The sequence below is a fragment of the Chiloscyllium plagiosum genome, unplaced genomic scaffold, assembly GCF_037043375.1.
Source record: "Chiloscyllium plagiosum isolate Xiang-an unplaced genomic scaffold, Cpla_swu_hap1 HiC_scaffold_26, whole genome shotgun sequence".
Taxonomy (NCBI): Eukaryota; Metazoa; Chordata; class Chondrichthyes; order Orectolobiformes; family Hemiscylliidae; genus Chiloscyllium; species Chiloscyllium plagiosum.
In genome coordinates, this window is record NW_028270164.1 from 21,353,907 (window position 1) to 21,381,753 (window position 27,847).

A 27,847-nucleotide genomic window follows, 5' to 3' on the forward strand; every position below is an offset into this window, starting at 1 on the left:
CTATTCCTACTTTCTTTTCATACCCTTTGATCCCTTTAGCTGCAAGGGCTACGTCTACCTCCCTTTTGAATCTATCGAATGAACACCTTTCCATGGTAGAGAGTTCCACAAGCCCACAACTCTCTGAGTGAAGAAATTCTTCTTCATCTCAGTCCTGAATGGCCTACCCATTATTCTTAGGCTCAGACTCCTAGTTCTGGACTTCCCAAACATCGGGAATATTCTTCCCACATCTAGTCTGTCCAGTTCCAGCAGGATTTTATATGTTTCTATTAGATCCCCCCTCACTCTTCTCAATTCCAGTGAGTATAAGCCCAGTCATTCCAGTCTTTCTTCATACGTCAATCCTACCATCCCAGGAATCAGTCTGGTGAACGTTCATTGGACTCCTTCAAAAGCAAGAATGTCCTTCTTCAGAACCCTAATCTCAATCTTAATCAGATTTACTTAATTTAGCATGGTGTAATTTTTTCAAGGGTTTTAAAAACAAGAATAACAGGTAAAAGAGGAGGCTTTCATTAAATCACTGATTGCTTCTAGATTGTTTTCTGGAGGAGTTCTCAATTGGGCATTCTTTCAATGATCACAATGCCTTTGTGCTGCAATGCTATCTAAACAAGGTGATCAAATTTCTGAGCTATTTTGAAATCAGAAACATTTTGGTTAGGTTTTTACGCTCTCCAGATACTTGATCTTATAGTATACATGTATACTGAAGAACTCACAACATCACTCACAGGATCCACAGAAATGTCATAAGCATCTTGATATTGTTTCAAAGCAGCAGTTCTCTGAATGAAACACTTGTGCTCCCAGAGGTAACATTAAGAAATATATAAGGTCATTTTGAGATTGATGACCTGAGGACCAGTTTTATGCAGCTTTTGCCCAACTGCCTCCTGTTACCCTTTAAACACACTGCTTTAGAGATGGAATGCCCTATTGCTAGAGGTATCATGATTCCATATCATATTGCCAGGACTTTTTACATGCCAACTAGCCAATCTGCCACTTGCATGCTTGAAATATCACATTGCTCAAGGCAGTTGGTTAATATGAAGGTCAGTTAATTATCATAAGAGCATTAGAAATACAAGCAGGAATACACCAGAGAGTCCCTACAATCCGCTCCACCATCAAGCTGTGACTGAATTTCCACCCAGCTGCACCTTCCCCATATCGCTTGATTCTCAATATCCAAAGCACATTCATCACAGTCTTGAATATGCTCATAGGTTAAGCATCCAGAGTCCCTTGGAGTATTGGCTGTGAAATGCAGGATCACAAGATAATGAAATTCTCCCAAGTCCCAATTGGCACTATCAAAGCACCTTGACAATACCAGAATGAAACTTCATGAATACAGGACAAAATTTTCCATGTAATATGTCAGACATTGTAATGTCCAACAATATAAAAATGCATGTTAACGATTTACTTGGAATCAAGATCTCAATCCTGAAACTATGGTACATATGGAATATTCCTTAATATACTACATAATTTGCAAACTTATTTTTACAGCTGCATTCAGAATATTCTTCATTAATGGATTCGCAAATGGGAGTCATTCAATGCGTTACAATATTTACAGACTTCATTTGCAACTGCTCACACACCTTGCTCAGAAATATCATCCCAGAATGGAGAGTCAAATTCATAGTCAGCATTTGAAATCCGAGCGAACAGTTTAGTCTCAGTCTCTTCATAGAAAGGAGGGTAGCCACATAACCTATTAAAATTGAAGCAAAATTGTTCGTCTCAATCCTTTTGGTTTGTTGCTTGCAGTTTGCTAGTTACATATAATTTGGTAATTTGTCTGCCATTTTGGGAAAGACGCAATTTAATGTTCAAACTTCAAGGGAGGAATTATAGTCTTTTACCACCAGCACCAGCAGATGATGCCTTGGAGTATTGGCTGTGAAATGCAGGATCACAAGATAATGAAATTCTCCCAAGTCCCAATTGGGACTGTGCCCTATTTTTCTTTGTGCCAATTTCAACTGTAGCAGATTCTGGTTGGATGTATTTATTTAAAATGACCCTTCCTACCACCCTAACACTAAACCCCAATTTAAGTTTTAGTTTTATATACACATTTACTGAACTGGTGCCCAATGTCAAATTGTACCCATCTTACAACCAATTCTTCATCACAATTGGATGTGCATAATATACATTTCCTCTTTATAAGCAACCTGTTAGTTTTGGGTAATTAGAGAAACAATGCATCTAAGTTTCAGAAGGCTTTTGATAAAGTCCCACATAAGGGATGAGCATGAAAAATTAAAGTCAATATGATTGGAGAGGTTGTGTTTTGAGATAGAAAGAAAACTGGTTGGCAGACAGAAAACAAGGAGATGGAATAAACAAGTCTTGTTTTCCAAATGGTAGGCAGTGACTTAAGGTTACCACAGGGAATCAGAGCTGGGATCTCAGCTACTCATAATATATATTAATGATTTTGAAGAGGGAACTAAATGTAATATCTCCAAATTTGCAGATGAAACAAAGATGGGTGGGAGGGCAAACTGTCAGAATGATTCAGAGATACTTCAGATAATTTTGATAAGTTGAGTAAGTGGGCAAATACTTGGCAGATGCAGTTTAATGTGGATAAATGAGAGGTTATCCACTTTGGTAGCAAAAACAGGAAGGCAGATTACTATCCCAATAGCTATAAATTGAAAGAGGGGAATGTGCAATGAGACCTGAGTGTCCTTGTACACCAGTTGCTGATGGTGAGCATACAGCTACAGCAGGTGATCAAGAAGGCAAATGGTATTTTGGTTTTCATAACAAGAGGATTTTAACACAGGAACAGCTTACCCTGTTACAATTATACAGGGCCTTGGTGAGATCTCACCTTGAATACCGTGTGCAGTTTTGGTCTCCTCATCTGAGGATGGATGTTATTGCTATAGAGAGAGTGCAGCAAAGATTTACCAACTGATTCCCAGAATGATAAGACTGATGTATGAAGTTGAACCAATTAGAATAATATTTGCTGGAGTTTAGAGGATTGAGGGGTGAGTCACAGAAATCTAAGAATTGTCAACAGGACGAGACAGGGTGGATACAGAAAGGATGTTTCTATTGACAAAAGAATCCAGAACCATGGGTCACAGACGAAGGATTTTGGGTAAACCATTGAGGACAGAGAAGAAAAGAAACGTCTTCACCCAGACAGTGGTGTGCCTGTGGAATTTGGTATGACAGAAAGCAGTCAAGGCCAAACATTATATGATTTAAGGAAGAAGTTGGATATAGCACTTGGGATTACAGGATATGAATAAAAAAAGCGAGAGTTAAATTGAATTCTATGATCATCCAGGATAAATGCAGAGCAGGGACAAGGCCTACTCCTGTTCCTATTTTCTATGTTTCTACGCTGTCATACCTGCTGAGTGTTTCCAGAAATTTCTGATTTTATTTCAGCAATTTTAAAAATCAGCTGATAAAATGGCACATATGTCAGCACAATATATTTTTCTAATGGAATCAAGTCAAAACTCTTTACATATCTTCAGAAACTCACAGAATGTATGCAATTACTCCAATAGACCAGCAGTCAACAGCTTTGTCATATGGTTTTTGGTCCAGAACTTCAGGAGCTTAAGAGAGATAAAATATATTAGTTTCTGTGAAAAGATGTTTCTAGTGAAATAAACAGAATGAGTATCTCAGACTACAGTCTTTGTTATGGGAATGTTTGATTAATTGTTCTGACATTAATGATCAATTCAAAGCTTTGTTGATGTTTGATAGATACAGTTTTAAAGAGTAATTTTGGGCATTACACTTGTAAAAAATAAATTGCACATATTTTTAATTATCTTGTTTCCATTTTACTGCTAATTTGAATTTGACATCCAAAACACGTGAAAAATAGACACTAGACACAGCTGCACAGATATTAGACAGAAATATGTAGCTCTCCCATATCTTCATGTATAATGAGTCTAACATTACAATGTTTGATCACCATCGGGCAGATATCACCAAATCGCAATGGGGGAAATATTATAAGAAGTGAGTATGACACTAGAAGAGTTTCCCACGTACAAACCTGAAACACATAAATAAACAGATTTTCATGTAATGTGAAATATCACCGGGAGAGCTATGCACATTAGTTGAATAGGATTTATAATCATCTACAAAGGAATAATTTGATTAGGAATAGTCAATAAGATTTGTGAAGAGTAGGTAGTGCCTCACAAATCATATTGAGTTCTTTGAGAAGGTGACCAAACAGGTGGATGGCGATAACGCAGTTGATGTGGTGTATATAGAATTCGGTAAAGCATTTCATAAGGTTCCCCACAGTATGCTATTGCAGAAAATACAGTGGCATGGGATTGAGGGTGATTTAGCAGTTTGGATCAGAAATTGGCTAGCTGAAAGAAGACAGAGGGCGATGGTTGATGGGAAATGTTCATCCTGGGATTCAGTTAAAAATGGTGTACTGCAAGGATCTGTTTTGGGACCATTGTTGTCTGTTATTTTTATAAATGACCTAGATGAGTATGTAGAATGATGGTTTAGTAAATTTGCAGATAACACTAAGGTTGATGGAGTTGTGGACAGTGCAGAAGGACAGTGCAGGTTACAGAGGGACATGGATAAACCGCAGAGTTGGGCTGAGAGGTGGCAAATGAAGTTTAATGCGGAAAAGTGTGAGGTGATTCACTTTGGAAGGAGTAACAGTAATACAGAGTACTGGGCAAATGGTAAGATTCTTGGTAGTGAGGATGAGCAGAGGGATCTCAGAGTCCATGTGCATAGATCCCTGAAAATTGCCAACCAGGTTGAGAGGTTGTTAAGAAGGCATAAGTTGTGTTCATTTTTGTTGGTAGAGTGATTGAGTTTCGGAGCCATGAAGTTATGTTGCAGCTGTACAAAACTCTGGTGTGGCCCCACTTAGTGTATTGCGTACAGTTCTAGTCATCACATTATAGGAAGGATGTGCAAGCATGAGAAAGGGTGCAGAGGAGATTTATCAGGATGTTGCCTGGTATGGAAGGAAGGTCTTATGAGGAAAGGCTGAGAGATTGAGGCTGTTTTCATTAGAACGAAGAAAGTTGAGAGGTGACTTAATAGAAACATTCAAGATGATCAGAGGATTAGTTAGGGTGGACAGTGAAAGTCTTTTTCCTCAGATAGTGATGGCTAGCATGAGGCGACATAGGTTTAAATTGAGAGGTGATAGATATAGGACAGACATCAGAGGTAGGTTCTTTACTCAGAGAATAGTAAGGGTGTGGAACATCCTGCCTGCAACAGTAGTAGACTCGCCAACTTTAAGGGCATTTAAGGTCGTTGGATAAATATAAGGATAATAATGGAATAGTGTTGATTAGCTGGGCTTCAGATTGGTTTCACAGGTTGGTGCAACATCGAGGGCTGAAGGGCCTGTACTGCGCTGTTACCTTTTATGTTCTAAATGTGTTGCTATCATTTTAAAGGCCAGCCCCTGTCTTAATGAATGCATTTCTGCCATCAAATTCTGTGAATACTCAACATCTGTTCTAGTTAAACATGTTATCAACATTATTGAAGTATTAAAAGGAAATTTTTTAAAATGGTATTTCAGATATTTGTGCTTTTCTAAATTATATTTATTGAATATCACAATGGGTGTTTGGAAATTGAAACTTTTTTTTAACCAGTGTTAGCTTCAAATACTCTAAGGTTGAGCACACTGCAAGTGAAATGCAGGTTAAACTGTTACTTTTTTACTTCTTGAGAAGTATATTCTTACCACCAAATGGGGCAGTATTTCCTTCTTAACACATATATGCCTACTAATCTGTGCTGTTTTAGGTCAGTAATAATTTACTAGCAATTTTATTAAGAATAAATAAACTCATCTATCTTAGATCCAAAACCAGTTTTATGTTGAACAAGTTAGATTCCAGGATGCTAGCATGCATAAAACAACCTACAACATAAATCTGATATTCTTAACATTAACGTTGGAATTATAGATCCAGATTTTTGTGCTGTGTCATCCATTCAAAAATGCTCAATTAAATTTTCTCAATTCTGTTTAAAATAGTGAAATTCCAGGTGTAAGACCCAGAAGAAATTTACCATAACTTTAGATAAGTCTTATTTTACAGTCTGCCTTACTTTAGTGGTGTGCAAATACAGGAAGGAAGAGCGGTTTTCCTCAGCTCAGATTCATCTGTGTTTTTGGATTTTAATCCCTATTTCACATTCCCCAATTTTTCTCTTGATCGTGCCTCGTTCAGCTCACTATCGGTTCTTGTACTTATTTCAAACATAAATGAGGCAGCTGTCAATTGGTTTAGATGACAGTACTAATTTGACTAATCAGAGATCAGCAATCACATTGGAGACAATTTCAATGCATGAAACAGAGCTATAGTGCACAACATAAGATCTATATGTGGCTTCCATTTTTTGAGTTTTCTGCACAAAAGGCAGGTCCTTGGTGATTATTTGCTAAACCATGGCAAAACGCTGTGATTTTGTTTACTGCAGGTATGAGAATAAGCAAGTCCAAGTCTACTTCAGCTATAACAGGGATCAAATAGGGTTCTTGGTGTTAATCTATTCCATATGCTAGGCTTTAGCCAACTGAGCTAATTAGACTCCAAGTGTGGCTCATCATGCTGAATAAATATTGTTTGGGCCTTATATTTGTGTCATGCAAAAAGTTGCCTAAATAACAATAACTGCACACTAAAAACAACCTATTAATTATAAAGCAACTTGAAAAGCCTTCAGACAAGATGAAACATTGCAGTAATGTAATCTCTCTTTCGAAAGTTGATTCCATTCGTGAGGAAAAAAACTGCTAATGCAAGATAATTGCTGAAGTTTTTGAATTTAGTAAAGGTTGTTGTGCAGTGAATCACCGAGAGTCTGGAATGAAACAATCTTGTCTCATTAATTATCACAATATCCTATAGACAGCTATCAAAGTTCTAATGTCTAATTATGAACTAATTGAGTTCATAAAACATGCAAACCCTACCCACGTAGCCGGGTGTACCACATGCTGTGGACATCACACCCATGTCCAGGATCTTTGAAAGACCAAAGTCACTGATCATAATCTTGGAGTTTTCATCCAAGCTGTAGTACAGCAGGTTTTCAGGCTATGAGAGAAATTGTAACATTAGTAACAGTACTATAACATTCCTCACTATAGATCACTGGTGAAGACACATTTTGAACATCACAATATTTATGAGGCATTATTGGGTGCTTTGAAAAGGATATGGATCTATCTGACAAGATTCAGAATAGAAAACTAAGGACTGTAGCTGTGAGGAACAGAACATTTTCCAATTCAGGCCCTGGATATCAATATCAAACACACTCTGGCCAGATATAGGGAATTAGGTGTATTATAAAGTTTCCACTATTTTGACGTGCCAAATGTATCTCAACAATTAACCACAGAAAAAACACTCCTATAAATCTGACATTTATCCCATTTCCACACTGATCATCTTAGTTTGAGATTTGGTATTTGGGGACTATGATTGAAAACCACAAGAATCTAGACTGAGAATGTCCAGAAAACTCAACAATGTTAAAGTTTCAGGTTGACGATCTGACAAACCTCTGAAATGCGTGTCTGAGGATTATGGTGATGGCAGAGGTCCCATCTGAAACTGCCAAAAACAGGAGGTGTTCCAGTCTGCAGTAGGACTTTGGAAGCACATTTGCCAGTGGATGTCAACTAAACAATTGCTTCTGTCTGAAGAAGTGTCAGTTCAAACGAAGGGCTGGCAGTTTAGCTACCTGAGCAGCATTATTGGTAAGGATGGCCTTTGTTGGAACTTCAAAATCCGGGAGAAGGTCTCAGTAGCTGGGCATGCTCAGAAAAAGGCGGGTAGGGTTAGGGGGAAGGGTCCGCAGATTGAGATGGAGGGAGGGGAGAGGTGGCTTTCTGAAAATCCATTGTCATGAGGTCAGCCATTACCACCAGAGTCCCCATCAATGGAAAGTAGGGTTTTGCACACAGAATCCTTTAGGAGAATGCTCACTGGGCAGTCTCCCTCTGCAGTGCCAGGCCTCCCAACCTGAGATGGGCAACATGACTTTCAGAGATTAATGGCCCTCAATTGGTCACTATAGAGGATTAATTAGTCTCCCAACAGGCAGCAAATCCTGTACATCTTCCCAAATGCCTAACTGCCTCCAGCCTTCCTGCCTCTGAGCCCATTGCCAAAGGGTTGGGCAAACTCAGCCATTAATTTTTTTCCTCCCTCCAAAGGTAATACTGACTCAATTTTCAAATTTATTTCAAATTTACAGGATCTCCAATATTTTGCTTTTATCTTGAAACTATCCCGATCTACTTCACATAGAACTTCTATAAACCTTGATATCAAGCCAATTTGCTCCCATGATTCAGATCTTTAAAATTCTCTGGACTTGACAAGCTAGGTGCAAGGCGACTACTTGATTTTAAAAAAATGTAACACTAAAGTACATTGAAGAATTGCTTGGTTTTAAGCCAATGATAGAGATAAAGAGGAATGATTTTGCAAAATTGCACTCTGGTGATATTTCGTTTCCTCTTTTAAGCTTCTGCTTGGGATACTGGGACTCTCTTCTTGCTCTGTATTATATTCAAACAGTGACAATACTTACGTGCAAAGAAAGCAGTGCCAATGGTAACAAGCTGGCTTAGTCCAGCTTGTACAGGGTGTCTTACCTGTCAAAAAGACCATTGCATGCAGGTACTTATTTGTGAAAATATTTTCATTACAGAATCTATTGAGAATATTTCTATGGTTACAAATAATTGTAACAACCTATTGAAAATTGATCAATTGGACTAAGGATGCCTTGACTCAGGATGTTAATTAAGATTCATGAAACAATTCAAAAACAGGCAGATTTCCATTGCTATGCTTTTGTATTTCTAAATTATTATGATTTAATTAGATTTCCTTTATTTTGCAAATCGACCTTCAAAATATTTTATCATTATAAGCAAGGAATCCATGTATCAACAGTTTGATTTGGACACACCATACAATGAGGGGACAGAATGTGCATGCTACAAAAATTGTGGGGCTGAAAATAGTCCTCTTCAGTGGAGTGAAATGAGCTCAAAGCTAATTGACAGCATTTAGTGCAGCATGGCTGAGTTAATTTCACGTTCACGTTGAAGATCAACATAATCCCTTTCAATCAGTTAATTCCATCATGAATTGAACTATTATCTCTTTCTGAAAAGGGTTTATTTTATCCTAAGCTTTGCAATGCAGTTTGCAAACAACCACATCAGAGTCGTGTTCTGTCCAAACATCTATAAGCCATCTCCAGACTATTATCTTTGAACATCTTTAATCAAAGCATTTACTAACTTGCTTGTACTGCTGCTTTCACTTCTACATTATTAAACCCTTATGTGAGTTTAGACAGGGACAAAACTGCTTTTTCTGGTTGACAATGTCACTGTGTGAGAAATCCAGAACCCCAGGCTAAGGTACATGGGTGCAATCCCATCATATCAGATGGTGAATTCTGAGTTCAATAAAAACGTTCTAGAAAGAAAAATTGACAATGTAGGCATCTTCAATTGTCATAAAAGCCTTTAGGGAAAGAAACCTGCTATGCTTACCTGATCTGGCCTTCATGTGACTCCACACCAAGAGCATTATGGTTGACTTTTAACTGGGCAATTAAGAATGGATTATAATTCTGGCCTAGCCAGTGATGCCCACATCCCATGAATGAAAAATAAAAAACAACACTCTATCTTCTGGAGCAACATGAAATATATTGAAGTGCTCATCCAGGAGAAATGTGATTCAGAGTCCACCTACAGGGTGTTTTACATTTATTTCATAGGCTGCAAAGGCATGGTAGGTGGAAAACGCAGATCTCTACGTGATATTTTACCTTTATATAATGTCTGAATACTGCATTATTAAATATAATAATTAATATTTCCTGCAAAATTAGAACATTATTTGCTCATGATTGCTTTTTCAAATATTGCCATAGCAAAATGATCTTAATACCTTTAAGTCTCGATGTACAATTCCATTGTCATGAAGGTATTTTACAGCATCAAGTATTTGCTGAATCAGAATACTGGCGTCTTTCTCTGTGTAAACTCCACGCTCTAGAATCCTGTCAAACAGTTCTCCTCCTAACACACTGGAAATAAATGTAAACTTATATGCTTTATCAATAAAAAGGAATGCACACTCACAATGCTTACACCCCTTCACTTGAAAAATTGTTTTATTCCCAAGAAACAAATGCCACAGAGTCCTCTAACCAGCTTAATCTTGTCAATTGGCAGCATATACATTCCTGCATAAATCAGTAACATAACAATAGAATGCTGAACTATCCATCACCAAGAACATTGTATTGGCAAAACATTCTTTACTGAGACATACTTTCCACATAACTGAGTTACAATCAATGCTCTATTTACTACTTTTCTAATGATGCATGGAGTAATAAGTTCCATGAGATCCAACTGTTTTGGGAACTATGACATTAAGATAATTTCATAATAGCACAAAGTCAAGTGCAGTCATTTCTCAATGGAATTCTCCTGTTTCTCAACAATAATCTGAATAAAACTCTGGAACAACCACTTATATGATTTCTCTGGAGTTTCTGCAATCTTCTATCAAGGGAACCTAAAGATCCCTATAGAAAATCTATCTGGACCTACATTAGTGGCTCCATGATAGTTATTGATATTCATAGTAACCTTGCAGATATAAAGAAAAAAGAAGCTTAGCAAATAGCCTTTCACAGCTCAGAACTTTCAAAATCACTTTCCAGCCATTGAATAATTTTTGAAAGATTGCAATTGCGATTTTATATGAAACTTCCCAGCCAAAATACACACAGTCAGCTCCCACAAACAGCAATGTGATTATAATCAACTAATTTACCTTTAAAAAGTCTGTTTGAGAGATAAATTTTGGTCAAAATACCAAGGGGAACTCCACTGCATTTAGTGTCATAGAGTCGTACAGCACAGAAACAGACCCAAGGTCCATCCAGACCATAATGAACATAATCCCAAACTAGTCCCACCTGCCTTTTCTTGGCCCATTTCCCTTCAAACCCTTCCTATTTATGTACTTATCCAAATGTCTTTTAAATGTTGCAATTGTCCTCAGAAAATTCATTCCACACGCAAACCACCCTCTGTGTAAAACATTTGCGTGTCATGTCTTTTTTCAATCTCTCTCTTCTCACCTTCAATGCCCCTAGTCTTGAAATACCCCAAAGACAATAAGAAAAAGACAATACCATTAACTCCATCTATACTGCTCATTGTCTTTTAAATTTCTGTAAAGTCGCTTCTCAGCTTCCCATGCACCAGTGAAAAAATGTCCCAGCCTATCCAGCTTCATCTTGTAACTCAAAACTTCCATACCCAGCAACATCCTGGTAAATTTCTTCTGAACCCTCTCCAGCTTGATAAAATCCTTCCTATAACTGGCCAACCAGAACTGGACACAGTATTCCAGAAGAGGCCTCACCAATGTCCTGTACAACCTCAACATTCTTATACTCAAAGAACTGAGCAAAGAAGGCAAGCATGTTAAATGCCTTTTTAACCATTCTGTCTATATATGACATAAACTTCAAATAATTATCTACCTGAACCCCTGGGTCACTCTGTTCTACAAAACTACTCATCACCCTACCACTAATTGTGTAAGTCCTACCCCTGTTTGTTGCACCGAAATGCAATTTATCCAGATGTACGCCTCATCTGTTATTTTTTAGCCCATTGACCCATTCTTAAAAAGAGTAGCATGGGATCTTCTACATACACCTGAGAGAACTGAAAAGAGCTCAAATAAAGAGCTCATTTGATAATGATTCTGGCAGCACTGTTCTCCCTTAGTATGACACTGGAATGTCAGAAGAAGTGTCATGCTCTACTTTTTTGGACTAGGACTTTCACTCATGACCTTCTGACTCAAAGCCACTTGTGCTATATACTGAGCTGGGTCTGACACACCCAACTGTCAAAGGTCTGATTACGTCACAGGCTTCTAGTTGGTATCGGTGTTGTGCTGATCAGTTTCTGTTGGCTTACCCAATGAGTATTCCATAGAAAAACATTTATTGGCTAATCCCATGATTACAAAGCTGCAGTTTCAAGTTGGCACCATAAGAATGGAAAATATTTATCTGCCAGGTAAGGCAGAAACAATGAGGATAATCTTCCAACATTGTGCTTTTGGTAGGATACCTAATCTATCAGGAATGCATAGTGCTATGCATGATTTAAAGTGGAACATAATGTACTGCAAATGCTAACATTTTTGATACGCCAAAGACTCTCTACTGGCAGCGTGAACCTGATTGTCATCCCATGTTTATTAGCTCCCTTGGAATAGGTTCTGTAAAGATTTTATCTGTTCCTCCAATTGTGGCTGTTCAATTGTGCATATCACCCACCATGGAGTCATCTAGATCCAAGATCTGGAATTCCCTCTGGAAACATTTCCACCTCTTAATGCCTCTTTGGCTTTTTTTAAAACATACTGCATAAATCTTGCTTCCAAAACTAAGGTTTTGGTCATCTGTCCTAATATCTCCTTTCTTAGTTATGTGTCAAATTTGATAGCTCATACTACTGCCATGCATACGACTAGTCCTGTATTGTAGTTTTACTAGGTGCACCACATTCTGCTATTGCCATGCTTTCTTAAATGCAATAAACAGATTTTTGGCATGATGATAATGACCAAGTGTGGTATATAAGGGCCATAACATCACTATTTGTGGTGAGTGGAATGAATTTCCAGAGGAAGTGGAGGATGTGGATACAGTTACAATATTTAGATGGTATTTGGGTAAGTACATGAATAAGAAATATTTCGAGGATATGGGCCAACCACAGGCAGGTGGGATTAATTCATTTTGGGATGATGTGGGCATGGACTGGTTGGGCCAAAGGTTCTGTTTCTGTGCTGTATGAATCGATGGCTCTATTGTGCAGTGCCTTGGAATGTTTTACCATGCTAAAGGCACTATAAAAGTTAAAATCAACACAGCATAGCACCAATCTCTCAGTTGCATCTACATCACTGATGCCACATAATTCATGAAATTATGAAATATGAATCATGGTTCATAAAGTGAATTTGAATGCTACTCACAGTTGCATAACTAGGTAGAAGTGAGTGGGACTTTCATAGATGTCTTCCAGAGCTACAATGTTTTCATGTTTTATCCTAAAATCCAGAAAGATAAGGAAAAACATTGCAATCATTCTGTAATCTCCAGGGCAATTGGGGATAGGCAATAAAATGCTGGCCCAGCCAGCAAGACCCACACCCAATGAGTGAATACAAACACATTGCAACAGTACATTCATTTAAGTTATGCAAGTTAGTAATTGAATTGCAAACAATGTGTCAGTAAAATACAAGCAATCTTACCTTCTCAAAACAGCAATTTCATTTTCTAATGAGATGTCATTTACATCACTTTTCTGAACACACTTCAAAGCTACCATTTTGTCAGTAGCCCTCTCTTTTGCCAAATACACTTCTGAAAAGGCTCCTCTGTCAGGATAAAACAAACATTTATTACATGTATGAGTAACAACCTAGTTAATGATATCTGTATTATACAGTAATTTTCAAACAATGATGTGTCCCACTGTGGGAATGGGATTGTTTCTATACTCTGCTCAATAATAAGCACAATTTTACAACTAATTTATTGACTTGCTAGAGATATAGGAATATGAACTAAATGTTTGCCTCTGCTACAGAGATATTGATACCAGAGAACATCACTACCTGTTATAGATCCTGCACTGTTCTCATTTCAATGGCATCAAAGAGATTAAATTCAGGCAGATTCCACAATAAGAAAATGATTCGCTATGTCAGATTACCTCTACTTATCTGTGCTCAGTGGAGCTCTTCCATTTTGTTTTGGAGAAAACAGCTAAAAGAAAGCTGTCTATGTTGGAACTGAGTGAGAGGCTAGTCCTCAGTCCTATTAAATGGGGTATGTAGTCATATAGGAGGTCCTGGTACTGTCAGTCAGGGGCACAGTCCACACACAGACAGGGTCTTAGCCACAGTCAGTCATCAAATTGAAATGCTCATCATCACAGAACGTATATGATTATAATCCAGGGAACAGGCAATTGTCTACCTTATAGGGCCAGAGCAGCAGTTAGGGGAAGTTGTGTATCATTGGTCAGACAGTTGCAACATAGCGTCAGGGGTCTAGTCATGTCTAAGGACAGCTCATTAAATGTCACTTAGAGGTGTACAGCCAATGCAATCCTTGCTGTCTATCGTTTGGTTGTTAAGAAGGGTGCAAGGGGAGGGGCCTCTTTGGGCAGTAGAAGGGATCATTGCCAAAAGGATTGGGGGTGTCAGGGCTGGGACTGGGGAGAAGGAAGAAGTATTTGTGAAGGTTGGAATAAGGACTGTGACCAGATGATAGTCATATGTATGAAGGGTATGTGGAACAGCCTTGGGAATGGAGGAATAGGGGGCATGATAGGCCACACGATAGGGGCTATTGGCCATAATCACCATTATGGCAAATACATGAAGCATAGGTTTGCAAACTCTAGCTATTTCATTTGTAAACATTTCTTCACATACATGCAATGCACGCAGAGTGGATGTGCTGATGCATCAAAAATACTTCAAAGGCAGATTGCACCATACCACTGGTGCTAGTTAAACTAACATTGTTGTCTTAGAGACACAGAATTTAGTGGCAATAACTTAAAAGGATATGCTGAGCGAAAGCACCCCATCATTTGTGGAATGTCCAAGGATGCCACGGGACAACAGGAACATCATTGTAAGTATGATGATAGGCATTAATGAATGCAATGGAAAGTGGAATGGTTGAAGTGTGTCTGGGATGGGAAGGGAGTCAAAGAAAAGCAGGCACTCCTTTCTGGATGTAATGTGCTGGTCACTCAGCTGGTGTGGCACCTTCACCATGTGGTGCACATGCTGTGAACTGGATAATGATAGAACAAATGATAGGGCTTTGAAGGTGAATTCTGGGGTCACCCTCCAGTATTGCCACATCAATCTGGCCCATTGTGTTCTACACAATTGGAGTAAGCATCAAGGTACTGTGTTAGATGGTCAGGAGAAAGGAGAGTAGGAGCAGTTTTCCAAGGAGGAGGATGAGGACACTGAGCTAGAGGAAGGTCTCCTTGTGAATGACAGAGCTCAGTTTAGGTGTGAACTATGAGACAGATATGAGCTGATTGATAACTAGTTCCAGTAGATGAGAGCTGATTGACACCAATTCCAGTAGATGAGATTTGGGTGCAAGACTGTCAAGATCAAGAACCCATGACTTGGATCACATTGTGGGGGTGAACTGCAGCCTGTACTCATTTCTTTTGTGTTCTCTTTCAGTGGTTACAAATAAAATCTCATAGTAGGACTTGACCATACGGTTGCCTATCTGTGATGTTCCCTAATGGACAATGCCAAGATGTTGGTGACCACTGGGCTTTGAAGGAAGAGTAGTGGTGACTCAGAGAGGCTGCTTGGACACAATGTAATTTTTATGGTGCAATGGTGCAGTGGTACTTTCCCTACACTTCGACTCAGACGCCCAGGTAAAAGTCCCACCTGCTCCAGAGATGTGTAGTAACATGCCTGATCACGTTGACTAGAAAATAAATAGGTGTAGCTCAGAACAGAAGGCCTGGTGATTAATCAGCAACTAGGGTGAGAGAATGGGTTGAAAGTACAAGGGAATGTCAGCCATGCCAGTAATGTGTTATGGGCAGCAGGGCTTTGAGGTTACTGTGCCATTATGGTACCAGTAAGTGGCAACGATGGGTTGTCAATGCTTGTCTGTGTATATAGCAGCCTTTCAAAGATGGTGCAGGTGCAAGGTATGCCAGTCTTTTGGCATATGACCACTGAGGGACAAATTGTTTTGGGAATAAAAATGGTAAGATAGGGGTAAAGTCATATGTGAGACACCCCACAGGGGCAGGGTAGATAGTTAATGGGGTATAGGAACAAATTACTGTAGATATTGGAATCTGTACTGAAAACAACAAATGCTGGAGGTCACAGCTGGTCAGGCAGCATCCATGGACAGGGACCAAGCTAATATTGCGAGTCTAGATGATTAGTCTTGAAGAGTCATCTAGACTCAAAACGTTAACTTGCTCTCTCTCCATGGATGGTGCCTGACCCGTTGTGATCTCCAGCATTTGTTGCTTTCAGTTAATGGGGTGTGTTTGGTAAATTACAGTGAGAAATCTCACCAGGCCTCAAGGTGAGAATCCCTCCAAAAAGAACTTGACCTGGCTCGTACTTAACCAACATAAAAACATAAGATTTAATACATTCTCTTTTCCATTGCTGTGGTTACTCAAACAATATTATTGTTACAAAAAAAAAAGATTTTGTGATATCTAAATAAAATGCCCTCCTGTGAAGGTTACATGTTTTTACAAATTTGAATTCCCTGATGAAAATTATTTTTTGTGTGTTATCCTCCCATACACTATCAGTGAAAGAAAACTTTAATAGGTGGGTGGGCCGTTAGTTAGAACAGCCCATTGAGTCTTACCATTATTTAACAAAGTTTTATGCAAATTTTAAAACAGCCAGCATCCTCATTCTGGGTTGCTCCTGAACTATTTTCATGAATTTTCATGAATCACAGTTTACAAACAATGCTCTGAAAGCATGTAATCATTTATCAATTGTTGTCTCCAGTAAAATTACTCAACATGTACAAAATGTATTGCATCTTTCGTTCAGTAACCATCATCTTCCTTATCTCCCCTTTTTAATACTTTCATTCTATTCTTTTCTCAGTCTACTGTTCATACAGTTTGATGCCTCTGCTTCCAACTCATTCATGATTTTTCTCTAACATTGTTCCCATAAAAGAAAAATCAGTTTTATTTTGTTAATTGAATCTCTAAGGCTTGTTTACTAAGTTAAAGTTATGAGTATTGCTACAACAATTTTTTTCATCAAATAGTGCTTGAATTCCAAGTTCTCTAGTGATTTCAATCAAGCACTTGTGTTGTTTAGGAAGATGTCATTCAGCTTCAGTGTGCGATATTAAATGAAAGATAGGAACTAAATTGTTATTAAAGATGTTATGTCAAACTTGAGATAGGAAAGATAACATCTGTGATCTTAGTGCAGTACAAAATTTTGCAAGATATTGTTATAATCTTAAATGAATCTATTCCTGGACAATCAAATCACAGGCTGAAATTTGGCTTGATAGACTATAACTTGTTTTCCTTTTATTCAACTGAGATGGTCTTACAGACATTGAATCATATAGCACGGAAACAGATCCTATGGTCCAACATGTCTGTGCCTCACCAATATCCTGTACAATCTCAACATGACATCCAACTCCAAAGTGGTCTGCACAATGAAGGGAAGCATGCTAAATGTCTTCTTAACCTTCCTGTGTGATGCAACTTTCAAAGAACTATGTACTTGCACCCCAGTTCTCTCTGTTTGACAACACTACCCAAGGCCCTACCATTAACTGTATATGACTTGTCCTTGTTTGTTTTACCAAAATGCATTACTTTGCATTTATCCAAATTAAACTCCATCTTCCACTCATCAGCCCATTGACCTACCTCATTGATCAAGATCTCTTTCTAATCTTAGATAACCTCTTTACTGTCGATTAAAGCACCAATTTTGGTATCATCCGCAAACTTACTAATCATGCCTCTTATATTCTCATCCAAATCATTTATATAAATGACAAACAAAAATACACCCCAGCACAGATCCCTGCTGAACACTGCTGATCACAGGCCTTCAAACCAAAAAACAATCCTTCACTTTGTCTCCTACTGTCAAGTCAATTTTGTATCCAATTGACAAGGTCTCTCCGAACCCCACGTGATCTAACTTTACTAACTAGTCCACCATGGAGAACCTTGTCAAAGATTTTATTAAAGTCCATGTAGACAACACTACCACTCTTCCCTCAATAATTTTGATTACATACTCAAAAAACTCAATCAAGTTTATGAGACACCACTTCCCACGCACAAAGCTGTGCTAACTATCCCTAATCAATCCTTGACTATCTTTACAGATGTCCCCAGGATTATTTGAGGACAGCACAGCTATCAACTCATTCACAATAAACTTTTAGAGTCTTAGAGCCGTAGTGTTTTAGAGCACAGAAAATAGCCCTTTAGCCTATATCCACACCAGCCACCAAGCAGCTATCTATTTTAATCCAATTAGAATATGCTGTGTCATTTCAAGTGCTCATCTAAATAATTCTTAGAAGGTTTTGAAGACTCATTTTATTCATATTAATTCTTTTGTAATCTACTACTTGAGACGACATGCAAACCAATCTTTGCAGAATTAATAAACTGTTATCTTCTTCACATAAAACACATTGGCAACACTTCCTTCAACAGCAACATGGATACACAAGTTGTAAAGAATTACTCAGGCAGACGTTTTGTAGACACAATTCCCCTTACACACTATTGTTACTGCATTATCTTGGAAAAGTATGCCTACAATATTCCTATGGCCATGGTCTTTCTGATCTCTCACAGCAACATATAACTATATCCTATTGCCTTGTTGAATGATTGCCTGTTTCTGCATCCTAGCAGATCTATTTAAATCAATGTTCAATAGTGGCTAGCATACTCATTTACATTTAAGGGAAGATGGTCATGTAGTGGTAATGTTACAGGCTAGTAATCCAGATGTGCCTGGAGTTCTAAGACCCATCTTGCAGGCTGGAGGAATTTAAATTCAAGTAATAAAACCTAAAATTGAAAATTAATCTTAATAATGATGGCAATGAAGCTATTGCTGTAAAATTGTTGTAAAACCCATCTAATACACTAATGTTCTTTAGGGAAAGAAATTTGTTTTCTTTACCTGGTCTGGCCTAAATGTGATTCAAGAATCATAGAATCCCTACAGAGTGGAAACAGGCCCTTCTGCCCACCATATCCACACCAACCCTCTGAAAAGTAACCCACCCAGACCCATTCCTCTACCCTATTATCTCCACCTAACCTATACATCTCTGAACACTATGGGTAATTTAGCATGGCCAATTCACCTAATCTACACATCTTTGGATTGTAGGAGGAAACCAGAGCACCTGGAGGAAACCCACACAGGCACAGGGAGAATGTGTAAACTCCACGCAAACAGTCAACCGAGGCTGGAATCAAACCTGGGTCCCTGGTGCTGTGAGGCAGCATTACTAACCACTGAGCCACCGTTGCACAACAAGGTGAAATGGTCTAATAAGGCATTAGGATGGGCAACAGATGCTGACAGGGCAACACCTACATCCCGTTAATGTTATAATGTGTTTTCTGTATATTGATTTAATTTTATCTTGTGAATTATTGTCTGGGAATAAAACTGGTAAGTGATTAAGACAAGTGACAAAGTTCTTCAGTCACACGATTAAATGGAAACATCTGACAGGCAGAAGAAGTGGATTCAAGTTCAAGGACAGAGGACAGAATAAACCTTGAACCTATTTAAATTTCAAATTAATTCAGAAACAATGGTTGAATAGTTTTCAGCTGTCAATGAAGATTAGGTTTGGGTTGCAGCCTATTTAATAGCCCTGGCAGAATTTATTTTAAAAATAGAAACAAACATACATGTCCGGATTATTTTATAATTCCAATTAATATTTTTGCTCAACTCACAACAGTCTGGGATGATGTAAGCAAGCTGTTAATTCCCGATTAACAGTGACATTAACCAGGAAGATAAACAGCTACTGACATCTATAATGCAGGTTTATCAGAAAATGATCTACGTTCAGTTGCCATGAAGTCCCTGATCTGCACTGAGACTGAGCAGAAGGCTGAAAGAAAAGGATCTGTTTTCCTATCAGGACCCAGAACTTGGTCAAGATCTTTGAACTTCATCAAGAAAGAAAACTGGCAGCAGGGATTTTGTATTAACTTCACCTCACTTTCTAAACACTGGGTTGTTGCTGCACAGATATTGTGCTATCTCAGGGCACTGAATGTATCTCACAAGTGGCAATGTTTGCCCACGGAGAAGGACATGTGCCTGACATAACAGTCCACACCGGATGGTGGCAGGTCGAAATGTGCAACCCAATTTTGAAAGAGTTGTGTACAAATCAAGCACACAGAATCTAAATTCTTATAAACTGACTGACTCATCATTAATAAGGTGGAAAGCAGTTGAAAAAGTCCTATATTCATTTTAAAAGAAAAAAGAAAAATCAACTACTATTGATGAAGTAATATATCTTTTATTGCAAGGATTAACATTATATTGTCTACTTTATAACAGGTAATAATTAAAATTTAAGGTAGATCGGCCTTTCTATTACTTAGATTAGATTAGATTACTTACAGTGTGGACAACCTATTAACAATGGGGCTGAAATTAGTGTTCTAATGGCGAATGTCTGCTTCGTCTATATTTAAATACTTGCAGAAGTTAAACTGGAGTTCCCTGCATTCTCCCTGTCATTGTACCCGAGCTGTACTCAGTGAATTCAGGCTGACTACTTGGCGGCTTCTGTCCAGCTTCAATGGAATTTATATTTGATGTTACTCCGGGAAAGTTCGTCTACCTACAACGTTTCTCTTTCCACAGCTTTGACCTACTGAGTGCTTCCATTTTAATTGCAGAATAGTGTGCAGTCCCAAAACATGTCTCAAAGCGGAGCTACTTACGACCCCAATTGTTCCATTAACTGGAAACTGTCGGTGATGTTCAGAGTCTGTTTCCTCCAGCAAATACACTCCTCCTTGCGGCCCATCGTTTCTGCCAATCGTCAAACTGGGCACCTCTGGCGAAATAGAAATGGGGCAGATATAAACTGACAGAACAATTCCCAGGAGAGAAAACAAAATTCCACGTGATATGAACCATGAAAAGCTAACACTCGAAAATAAAACCAGACGTTTTAAAATTTGTTATCAACAGCTGAATAGCAAAGAAATCTCCGTCTGTTCGGAGCAGGAGTCAATTCGCCTGTTTGAATTCTAGGAGACAGTGAAATTTAATAACTTGGAATTTCAAGCGTTGGGATACTTACTAAAGATATTTCATAAAAATGGAACAGGACAATAAATTTGCTACTAGCAATTTGTCTGCTATGGTCCCTCGCTTCGAATCCAGCTCCTTCTGTGTCCCTGCTGAGTATTAGTTCCAATAAAAAAAGATTACAAAACAAATCCAAGCCACTAAGTTACAGATCAGCGCCTTAAAGGAGGAGGGTAAGGTCACGCGAAACGCACAACTGGAGGAGAAGGAGATATTGAGAAAAGTCCCAATAGCTCATAAACTATGACAAACGCATGCCCTCTCCTGCTTTTCCCAGTGTGGATCTCTCAGGATCTTAGTAACAGATTGCCCTAAGCGTTAAAGTATCCTAGCTCTATCTTTTAAAACAAATCTTTGTTTTCTGATACCCGCAATTAATTCTACGCAATTTTCTGACTTTTTGCTAATTATCTCTAAGCAATGGAACTATACGAGAGCCCCCAGAGATACGTGGAAGAGCCTCCGTTTTCTAATCAGGAATCTTTTCTGAGGTTCCCTGCTCCCAAACATGACAGTAACTGCCAATCTTCAACATTGTACAGATGGCAGTCCCAATCCAAATTTCACTGAAACAGGACATCCGCTTGTAAACTTACCATAGTTAGAGTTTATGCATATTTGTGTGGAAAGTCCGTGTAATGGACTTGTTGCGTGTTGGATCTCACCAGATCCATGTAAAAAGAAAACATTTGAAACTTGAAAGGGTTCAGAAAAGATTTACAAGGATGTTGCTAAGGTTGGAGGATTTGAGCTATAGGGAGAGGCTCAACAGGCTGGGGCTGTATTCCCTGAACCTTTGGAGGCTGAGGGGTGACCTTATAGAGGTTTACAAAATTATGAGGGGCATGGATAGGATAAATAGACAAAGTCTACTCCATGGGGTCAGGGAGTCCAGAACTAGAGGCATAGGTTTAGGGTGAGAGGGGAAAGATATAAGAAAGACCTAAGGGGCAACTTTTTCACGCAGAGGGTGGTATGTGTATGGAATGAGCTGCCAGAGGAAGTGGTGGAGGTTGGTACAATTTCAACATTTAAAAGGCATGTGGATGGGTATATGAATAGGAAGAGTTTGGAGGGATATGGGCCGGGTGCTGTCAAGTGGGACTAGATTGGGTTGGGATATCTGATCAGCATGGAGAGGTTGGACCGAAGGGTCTGTTTCCATGCTGTACATCTCTATGACTCTATTTCATCCATCTCATAGAGTCATACAACACAAAAACAGAGCTTTGGGTCCAACCAGTTCATGCCAAACATAATCCCAAACTAAACTGGCCCCACCTGCCTGCTCCTGGCCCATATCCCTCCAAACCTTTCCTAATACCTCTCCTTGTGTATTCTTCAAAGGATAGGACTCAAACTGTACCTGCACTTTGGGAGATAATCTGCAGGGTGTGGTCATTTTTTTCAGCAGGGGTGTTATCAGCCCCTCATAATCATGACAAGAGATCACCTCCCACTCAGTTTGAAATTTCTTTGATACCTCTAGGTATGATATCCCATTGACCTCACACAAACTTTTGCTAGTCAGCGACTGAATTTACACTTGCAGTTATTTTGTCTCTGTAGCAGTCCTCTGTTTAAAAAAAATGGAATTAAGGGATGAAATATTACATTTAGAGATTGCAATCAGATTGTAGATTGCACCAAAGAAGATAATAGCTGTCAGCTGATGGTATGGAAATTGTCCCCCAGAATGTAATTCCAACCCTTTGACATATAAACAAAACTGGCTTAATCTTTATTGATCACCTTAGATCAGGTGTGACAAAGCTAATTTTGCTAAGAAAGACTCTCATTCCAATTCCACCCACCCACATGTGCTGGGGACACATATCCTGTGGAACTCCAAAGGAAAATTAGAGACCATGTCAATTGTTGGTGTCAATTGTTTACAAGCTGGAAGTAACTGCCATGCAAGTCATAGGCATGGATCCTTTCACATTATATAGGATTATATTTAAATTAATACACTTGCGGATCTGGGTCAGGAATTTTGTAATATGAAAGCTAATGGGATTAATTATTTATCTTTGTGTCAGGTATGATCTCACATAAGTTAAATATAATTTCAGGCATTTATGTTAGCATCACTGGGCTCACCTGAAAAAAGTCTCATTCAAATTGGCAAATTAGTAGTCACTTACAGTGTTTGCTGTGTATGATTAAAGGGAAAATGTCTTTATTACAATTATGCATATCAAGTGATAGTTGAAGAATTTTGTCTGTTTTAATGTCAAGAATAAGCTATCAGTTTCAATGCAATTTTTGGTAATAGTTCCCTTGTGACATGGCAGTACTGATGTTTTTACAACATCATTACATTGTATAAATAAATAGAAGGCAAGTACTTACAAAACAATTATTCAGCAACAGGTGGAAACCTCAAGTGGATATCAATGCACAAATATGCATAGACATAAGCCTAGAATTTCTACACTTTGGTTTATGACACATCTGTCTCATTAAAACAAACTTTTTGCCCAACAGATGCATTTAAACAAGGCTCCCAATGTCACAGGGCGAGAGCAGGGGAGTGGGACTAATTGGAGAGCTCAGTCAAAAGACATCAGCTCTATTTATGCTGTTTCGGTCAATGGTTTTTTTTTTGCATTGCTATTTACGTAGATCATGTATAAATTCATGGGAAATGGGTACACGTCAGAGCTGTGCAGCTATAAAAAAAGTTTTATGCACTCATCTCAGCAACTATAGGGAGATAAATGGACAAGAGGAATGATGCTTGGCTCTTTCACTCTTAGAAACCTCACTGCATTATACATCCTTTGTTTTATGAAAATGGAATAGAATTAATGCAACCAAGCACTATTTCTACATAGGGACAACAGTTTGGGGTACCATCTAGGAGAATAATATCAAATATTACAAGTGTAGAACTCCATATCCTCCTGGAGGAGAGAGAAGACGGGAAGTACAGATATCTGAATGCAATTCCATTAAGTCACTCAGGTGTGTCACTTGTGTCACAGAGAGGAAGTTCCCCAGCCTATCGCCTCAATCCCAGTGCAGCCAAATGGTGTCAGAAAAAAAAAATCAATGCCACCAGCAAAGGTGTGTGACACAGAGGCTAGTACATTTGGCACACTTTCCATTTCTCCCTTGACCACCCTGAGCATGCCCACCATCCTCCAAGAAACACTTCCACAACTGACTGGCTCTCACTTCACTATAGGCAAAGGACAGATGACAGTTCACAGAAATGGTCAAAAAGTTTGAGGAAACTTTGGGGGCTCATTTTAAAGGGTGCACAAGTGTGGAATCAAGTTTTACCAAAACAAAAGTACATGCATCATTTTTGCAGTGCTGACCAAACAAAAACAATAATGTTCAGTTAAATAAAAGAGGCAACGTTTCACAATTACTCATAATGCTCATTACTACTATAGATATAAATGTGAAATGAATCAGAAAATAAAGCAGACATTCACTTGCAATATTTTGGTTCAGTTAAAATCTGAACCAGATTTGTCTCTAAATCTGATGTGCCAAGCTTGCAGCAGTGAGCATAAGCTACTAAATTCCTTATAATCTTAATTGTCCTACAAACAGCTTTTGTTGCACAGAGCATAATCATAGGAGCTGCTTAGGCCATAGTTCAGATTTTATGCAGCAGCAATTTTCAGAGTGAGATAGGGAAACCAGGGAAGTACAATAAACAGCAGTGATTGTGCTATATGGAGAGGCTGAATAAGCTGAGGTTATTTTTCCTGGAGCATTGAAGGGTGAGGGGTGACCTGATAGAGGTTTTTAATATCATGAGAGGCTTGGATAGAGTAATTAGACAAGGTCTTTTCCCTGGGGTGGGGGAGTCCAGAACTAGAGGGCATAGCTTTGGGGTGAAAGGGGAAACATTTAAAAGGGTCCTAAGGGGCAACATTTTCATGCATAGGGTGGTGTGTATATGGAATGAGCTGCCAGACAAAGTGGTGGAGACTGGTACAATTACAATATTTAAAAGGCACCTGGATGGATACATGAATAGGAAGGGGTCAGAGAGATATGGGCCAAGTGCTGGTAAAAGGGACTAGATTAATTTAAGATATCTGGTCGGCATGGACAAGTTGGACCGAAGGGTCTGTTTCTGTGCTGAACATTTCTATGACTCTATGATTCTAAGTAATACCCTGCAGGATGGATTTCTGCTCAAAGCTGACAAGAATGGCATGGAGGGTACTGTTCATTGCATGGGAGGTCCAAGGATTCCTTGCTGGGCCTGAAACAGCAAAAATGTCACTACTTTTTACCAGGTTTCTCATGCATGACTTCTGGTCTTGGGAAGGAGACCACATGAATTTCTTTTAGCAGGTCTGGGTTAAAATAACAACTGGGTCTCAATTACCTTGAAGCAAGGCAATTATATAGAGAAAAATATTGAATTCTGACAACATTGCAAATCCTACCCTCCAAACCCAGAAAGTGCATGGTTTGCTATTCATTAAATATAATGAGGTTTTGTGGAAGACTGTGAAAGAAAACCTTAAAAATATTTCACTGTGATGCCCAAGTAACTGAACAACTACAGAACATTTACGCTGCATAATTAAGAATAGCCACTTGGCTCAAGGTTGTTTGGAAATCCTGGGAGTTGAACCACTTACAGAAAACAAATGCTTGCAGGGTGTGTGGGGAAAAACTAGGAGATCTGAGAATTATCTAGAATGAGGAAAACCAGTTTGGAATTTACAAACTTTCAGCTTGGACATGTTTAATTTAACACAGCCGATTTAAATTTGAACAAGTAAAAGCCATTGAGAGTTAAAAAGTCTGGAGATTTTTAAAAACCGGACAACAATGAAGTGAAAAGACTCATGATACTTGATGACGGAGCACGAGACTGTATGAGTGATAATCCTCCAACGTGAAATGATCCATAAAGTCAGAAGTGCCTTTTACAACTATTGCCTTGACTTTGCAAAAATCATAACAAACAGTATACAGTAGGAATACAAACAGAAAATGCTGGAGAAACTCAGCAGGTCAGATAGCATCTGTGGAGATAGAAACAGAGTTAACAGCTTAGTTTTGTGAACTTTCAAAACAACTGCTGGACCAAATAGCCTGTTTCCACGCTGTAGGGATTCTGTGATCCTATGATTCATTGGGAGAACTGAATGATTTTTGAGAAGGCTGAGAGCTGAGGAAACCCTCAAAATAAAGGTGCTAAGAAAAGCCTTCCTCTTCAGTGTTGAACAAGGTGCAATGTGGGGTTTCCAGGAAGAGAGTGACTCTTCCAGAAGATTGCCTGTATACATTCCTGAATCTGTGAAGTTAAAAGTCACACAACACTAGGTTATAGTCCAACAGGCTTATTTGGAAGCACTAACTTTCGGAGCGCTGCTCCTTCATCAGGTGGTTGTGGAGTATAAGATCGTAAAGACACAGAATTTATTACAGAGGTTTACAGTGTGATGCAACCGAAATGATATATTGAAAAAGACCTGGATCTTTTAGAATGATCATATCATTAGATGGGAGATTTAACAAACAATCCAGGTCTTTTTCAATATATAATTTCAGTTGCAACACACTGTAAACTTTTGCCTTAAATTCTTTGTCTTACGATCTTATACTCCTGATGAAGGAGCAGTGCTCTGAAAGATAGTGCTTCAAAATAAACCTGTTGGACTATAACCTGGTGATATGCGATTTTTACTTTTGTTCATCCCAGTCCAACACTTACATCTCCAAATCATGAACCTGTGAAAGCATTAATGCTTTTCTAAAAATAAATCAACCTGTTTGGACACATCATGATAGCATGGATTAGAACCCAGACCTTCTGGGCTTAGAGGTAAGAATGCTACTACTGCATCACAAGAACCCCTCTAAAAGTGATGGTCCGTCTGCTGCCAATTAATTCTAGCCAGTCATGCTTGGCTGACATTCTACAAAAGCAATGTTTTTGGACTCCTAATGCATCATGGTCGTACTGTGATGGGGAAATGGAGGCATGTGGAGTCACAGAAGTTGAAACAATGAATCTTAATTGAGGCTTTAATTGGCTTCCATGCAGCAGACTGTTAAGTCCCAAAGTAGCCTGTTCCCCGTAAAGTCACCCAGAGGCAGCTCAGTCTTCAGGAACCATCCTGGTGGGGGTTCCCCACCATGTTCCCAAACCTTCATGGGCCAGGAATATTTGGCCTATAACTGTATTTTATTTCCCACAGATGTTGCTAGACACCTGCTTAATATTTCCATCAACTTCTGTTTTACTACACAAGTGTATTTTTTGCAACGCTCTGAGACTAGAAAGTAAGTTGCGAACCTATAATCACTGACTTCTGCAAGGGTATCCTTAACAGCTCATTGCTGTAAGCAGCTTGTTATTATGGCTTAAAAGCCAACGGTGAACAAAACCAAGTCTAGTATGCATTCTCAAAATGGCAAGGCCCAATGGTGAATGAGTGCATACATAACATTGACCTTGAAGTGTTCACGAAAGAAAGATTTCTTCACTTAGAGTCACCGAGTCATACAGCACAGAAACAGACCATTTGGTCCAACTTGTCCATGTCGATCAAGTTTCTCAAGCTAAAATAGTTCTAATTTGCCTGCATTTGGCCAATTTCTCTCTAAACATTTCCTATTCATGTACCTGTCCAAATGTATTTTAAATGTTGTGACCTTACTTGCATCTACCACTTGTGTGAAAATGTTGCCCCTCAGGTCCCTTTTAAATTTTTCTCCTCTCACCTTAAAATTATACCCTCTAGGTTTAAACTCCCCTACCCTTGGAAAAA

At 38.7% G+C, this 27,847-nt stretch overlaps 1 protein-coding gene across 2 annotated transcripts in view; it reads right to left on the reverse strand.

Annotated features, from left to right (window-relative positions):
* Positions 1 to 21,234, reverse strand: part of LOC122563163 (calcium/calmodulin-dependent protein kinase type 1B-like) — a 47,359-nt gene extending 26,125 nt beyond the window's left edge. For both annotated transcript variants that reach the window (XM_043716646.2, XM_043716645.2), the window contains exons 1-8: positions 21,079 to 21,234; positions 20,714 to 20,829; positions 13,431 to 13,556; positions 13,149 to 13,223; positions 10,020 to 10,158; positions 7,007 to 7,130; positions 3,539 to 3,614; positions 1,620 to 1,732 (exon numbers count right to left, since the gene is read on the reverse strand). In XM_043716646.2, coding sequence (XP_043572581.1) covers positions 1,620 to 1,732; positions 3,539 to 3,614; positions 7,007 to 7,130; positions 10,020 to 10,158; positions 13,149 to 13,223; positions 13,431 to 13,556; positions 20,714 to 20,799 — 739 coding nt within the window. In that variant the 5' untranslated portion in view covers positions 20,800 to 20,829; positions 21,079 to 21,234. The remainder of the gene's footprint in view (positions 1 to 1,619; positions 1,733 to 3,538; positions 3,615 to 7,006; positions 7,131 to 10,019; positions 10,159 to 13,148; positions 13,224 to 13,430; positions 13,557 to 20,713; positions 20,830 to 21,078) is intronic.
* Between the last annotated feature and the right edge of the window lie 6,613 nt (positions 21,235 to 27,847).